Here is a 3,897-nt window from a genome sequence, read left to right as displayed (position 1 = left end):
CTCTCTCTCTCTCTCTCTCTCTCTCTCTCTAGTTCCTTGAGAAGATGTACATCAGGAAGGAATGTAAATGTGAGTGTAAGACTCCTATAAAATAACTTGGCATAGAACAGTTTGGGGAGATGATTAGACAGATTTCATTAACTATATAGTACTTGGATATTTCTCTGTCTCATTAAACATTAAACAAAATTTGTGATGAGTATACCACCACGGATGTACAACTTCGATATGGCAACACCCATAAATTTTATACCTAATACTTACAAATATTTCACAATGGCTTACTGCTTCAGTAAATCAATATTTTATATATTTTATCAACTATGAGATTAATATTCACATATAGTCTTCTCATATTTTTTACAACATTGTCGATATTACATAGGTCAAGTAATTATTTGTAAAAATATATAAAACTATAAATAAAAGCAAAATTACTTGGTAGCATTTTCCCAGGGTATTATCTTTCCTGGTTTTGAGTGAATACTGTTATTACTCTTTCTTTAGAATATAATTTTCTTTCATTTTGAATTAAGCTTACTCAGCTTTTTTTCCTCCCCTTTTTAGACATTTTAGTCTTAATAATAAATGTGTACCTAGAACATAAGGTCCATAGTTCATAAAGTTTAATGAAAACTCAAGTTGACATATATTTTTTAATTAATTTCTCATTTTTTATTAAAAATGTTAATTTTCATGTTAGGAAAATCAGAAAATATAGGCTAATGAAAAGAGTGTAGAAAATAGAAATAATTGCTATATAGTCAACAATAAGCACTCTTCACCCATTGGCATGTATCCTTCTAGATCTTTTTCTATTAAACCCACCTGTATAATTTAATAAAAATGAATTTATTAAAAGGGTATTGGGTTCCAAAGTTGTATCAATTACTGCATCTGTCTTCGAATACAAAATCTCTGGGTGATGACCTTTCATCTTCTTGGTCTGTCATGATCCTATCTCAATAATCGGTGTATTGGACTGACTACATTGTAATTGATGCTATAAATGAGTCTTTACTATATACTCTCAATGAGGCCACACGCTTTAGGGTGATGGAGTACATGATAGGTCAGTGAACCCCATAGTGTTAGCCCGTTGCTGTAAAATTAGTTTCTTAGCGAGAGCAAATGTTGGGTGAAATATTATGGTGGCGAATAAGCATTCAGGAAGTCTATGAATATTGATGTGTACAGAAGTTTGTTCAGCAGAAAATCAAACCTAAATCCAGAATAAGCTGTTATTCTAGTAAGGCCCCTTTACCCAGGTTCCCTTGATGTTTTAACTCATCATACATACCCACATTTGGTAGCCCACAGGAGCCACAGGGGAGAGCTGCTGCTCCTGCAGGAGGAGGCATCCTGTTCTACTAGGCAAGCTGGGGAGCAGGATTTTGACATTTAGTCCCAGGATTCTGACATTCAAGTGCTGAGCAGAAGATGCTGCTGGCATTGGTGGTCTGGAGAGAATCCATTTCATTCCTCGGCTACATTGTTCCTGGCTTGGTTACATTCAGGCCTAATTCATATCTTGGACATGAGTTTGGTTTTAATTGCTGGACAACTAAATAGTCAACAGAAACAGTAGCCAGATCAGCCGTGGTGAGGGGAAATCCAAGTTGCCAGAAGCCACATTCAGCATGCCCACTTTGTTCACGAGATCACTGGGCAACACTGGAGTGCCTGGAGAAAGAAGCAGGCTGACATGCAGAGGATAGGCCAAACTTTTCACCTGATTCTTGAGCGCTTACTCTACAGTGGAGGCCTTTAGGTGAGTATTCACAAAGAACCAAATATCCTTATACTCTGGATCCTTTCTGAGAGATGCCCTGTTTTCCTCTTCCCCAAACATGTTTGTCACCAGCCCTGCATTCTTTATCCTTCTAAGACTCTGGCTGCTGTGTTAAACCATCAGCTTACTGACTATTAATTGGTGATATCTATACCTCAGGCCATTTCTCCTGTTAGACAAGGTGGTCAACAGGGGGAAATGCTTACAATTTTGTCTACTGAAAAATTCCCCTTCTCAATTGTTCTTCAGGGCTACCCTTGAATTGGGCTACTGTGTTGTGTCAGGCCACTTATGGCTGGTACCATCATATTGTGCCGGTTGTCTGTTCAGTCACCAGGACTTAGAGAATATCCCTGGGTCAGATGTGTAGGCTGAAGAAGAATGGTATTATGGTAGGAGCGAGCACACCATGCAATTTGTTTTGTCTTTAGCTTCTGATCAAGCCCAGTCCTATATAGGAAACTTCGACTTGACCATGAAAAGCAATGTAATTTTGTAACTAAACATGTGGACTTCTGAAGCCCGAGAGCCTGGGTTCAAACCAAACTCTGCTACTTATGAACTATATGACTATGGGGTCAATTGCTTATCCTCTCTCTGCTTCAGTTTTCTCTTCTAAAGTGGAGATAATAGCAGTAATAACAATACTATCTCCCAAAATATTGGGGACGATTAAAAGAATGGTTACAAGTAAAGTGCTTAGAACAACAGAGTCTGGTGCATTGTACACACTCACTAAATGTTTTACTGGCTTTAAGGCTTGGTGGCTCAGGTGACCCCCAGGTTATGATGGGCACCAGTTGCTTGGTTACCTAGTGTCTCATGATCAGACTGCTGTATTTACTAGTGCTAGGCAACAAACCAAGATTTGTTTCTCAGGAGAACAGTTCTATGCCACAGAGTTCATGGCACAGCTGCAAATCCCCAGGGTTCTAGTGCTAGGCAACAAACCAAGATTTGTTTCTCAGAAGGAGAACAGTTCTATGCCACAGAGTTCATGGCGCAGCTGCAAATCCCCAGGGTCCTGTGCTCTGATTCGCCTTTCCAGACGTGCCAAAGCAGCCTGTGTGCCACAGGTGCTTCAAGCCCACTGGATTCACTGGATCAGAGGGCAAAGCCTTCTGGACCAACTAAAAACCTTCTCTTGCTTCAGGCTGTCCTTAAAGCTGGCAACCTCTCAGATTACTAAAAGAATGAGCTAAAACAGCACATCTAAATCCGGCCTCCAAAATCCAAAGAGAAGTACAAGTGGCACACCAGTATATATTATTTCTAATGCCCATGTATAATAAATGTAAATAATCTCAAGAGCATAGACAATAATAAAAAGTTGTTAAGTAGGAAGTAGTGAGTTCTTAAGTTCTTATTACCTTAGGTTCTAATATAATTTACTTAACTGTAAGTATATGTAAGTTTTAATAATGACTGTGTTTACCAACCAACTCACTAAATTCCTGAAAATTTAACAGTTGGCTTTTGTGGGCTGATACAAACTGTCTCTAGTATATTACTGATGGAATTCAAGGCAATGAGGCATATTGGGGTGAAGAATGGAGAGAATTGGCTTCCTCAAACTCTTGTTTCCACAAAGGTCATTATAGAGTCTTCATGCAAGGTGGGAAAAGCCTCATCATGCAGGGAAGTAGGAAGAATTTCTCTAACAAGGAAGGCTGCATTAGGCTGAATCTGTCAAGAAGCAGAAAGAAAAAATGTGATTGTTCAAGAGATTTGCTGGGGGAAGGAGCAAAAGAAGATAGGAAGAGCCTTTATGTTATGGTACATGTGGAATCCCTGTGCAAGGAGAGAGGGAAGGAAGGAGGATTAGAAGAACCTTGAACTGCAGCACAATTCACATAAAGATTTGGCCAGACCAATGGCAGGTCCTTAAGTCAAAGTTGCCAAGAGAGGACTTTGCCAGAATAGGATTGCCTTGGTACTTGCGCATGTTCAGTCACTGGCTGGGAGTAGCCCAAGGGAGCATGGCCTCAGTGTGAGGGTGGACGATCCAGAGGGGCAGCAGCTGGATCCGCCAGTCAATTATACTCCCTGCAGCAGGAGACCTGAATAGCACATTTTCATAAAGTTGAGAGTTTAGGGAACTTGAA

The 3,897-nt window shown here is 39.8% G+C and overlaps 1 protein-coding gene across 1 annotated transcript in view; it reads left to right on the top strand.

The window, feature by feature from the left end:
• Positions 1-864, top strand: part of LOC102892826 (protein FAM47E) — a 24,889-nt gene extending 24,025 nt beyond the window's left edge. The window contains exon 8 of the mRNA XM_015586086.2: positions 33-864. Coding sequence (XP_015441572.1) covers positions 33-95 — 63 coding nt within the window. The 3' untranslated portion in view covers positions 96-864. The remainder of the gene's footprint in view (positions 1-32) is intronic.
• The last annotated feature ends 3,033 nt before the right edge of the window (positions 865-3,897 follow it).

The sequence above is a fragment of the Pteropus alecto genome, unplaced genomic scaffold (genome assembly GCF_000325575.1).
Source record: "Pteropus alecto unplaced genomic scaffold, ASM32557v1 scaffold161, whole genome shotgun sequence".
Taxonomy (NCBI): domain Eukaryota; kingdom Metazoa; phylum Chordata; class Mammalia; order Chiroptera; family Pteropodidae; genus Pteropus; species Pteropus alecto.
The sequence above is the reverse complement of the archived record's forward strand: the minus strand, read 5'-3'. Positions and strand labels throughout refer to the sequence as shown.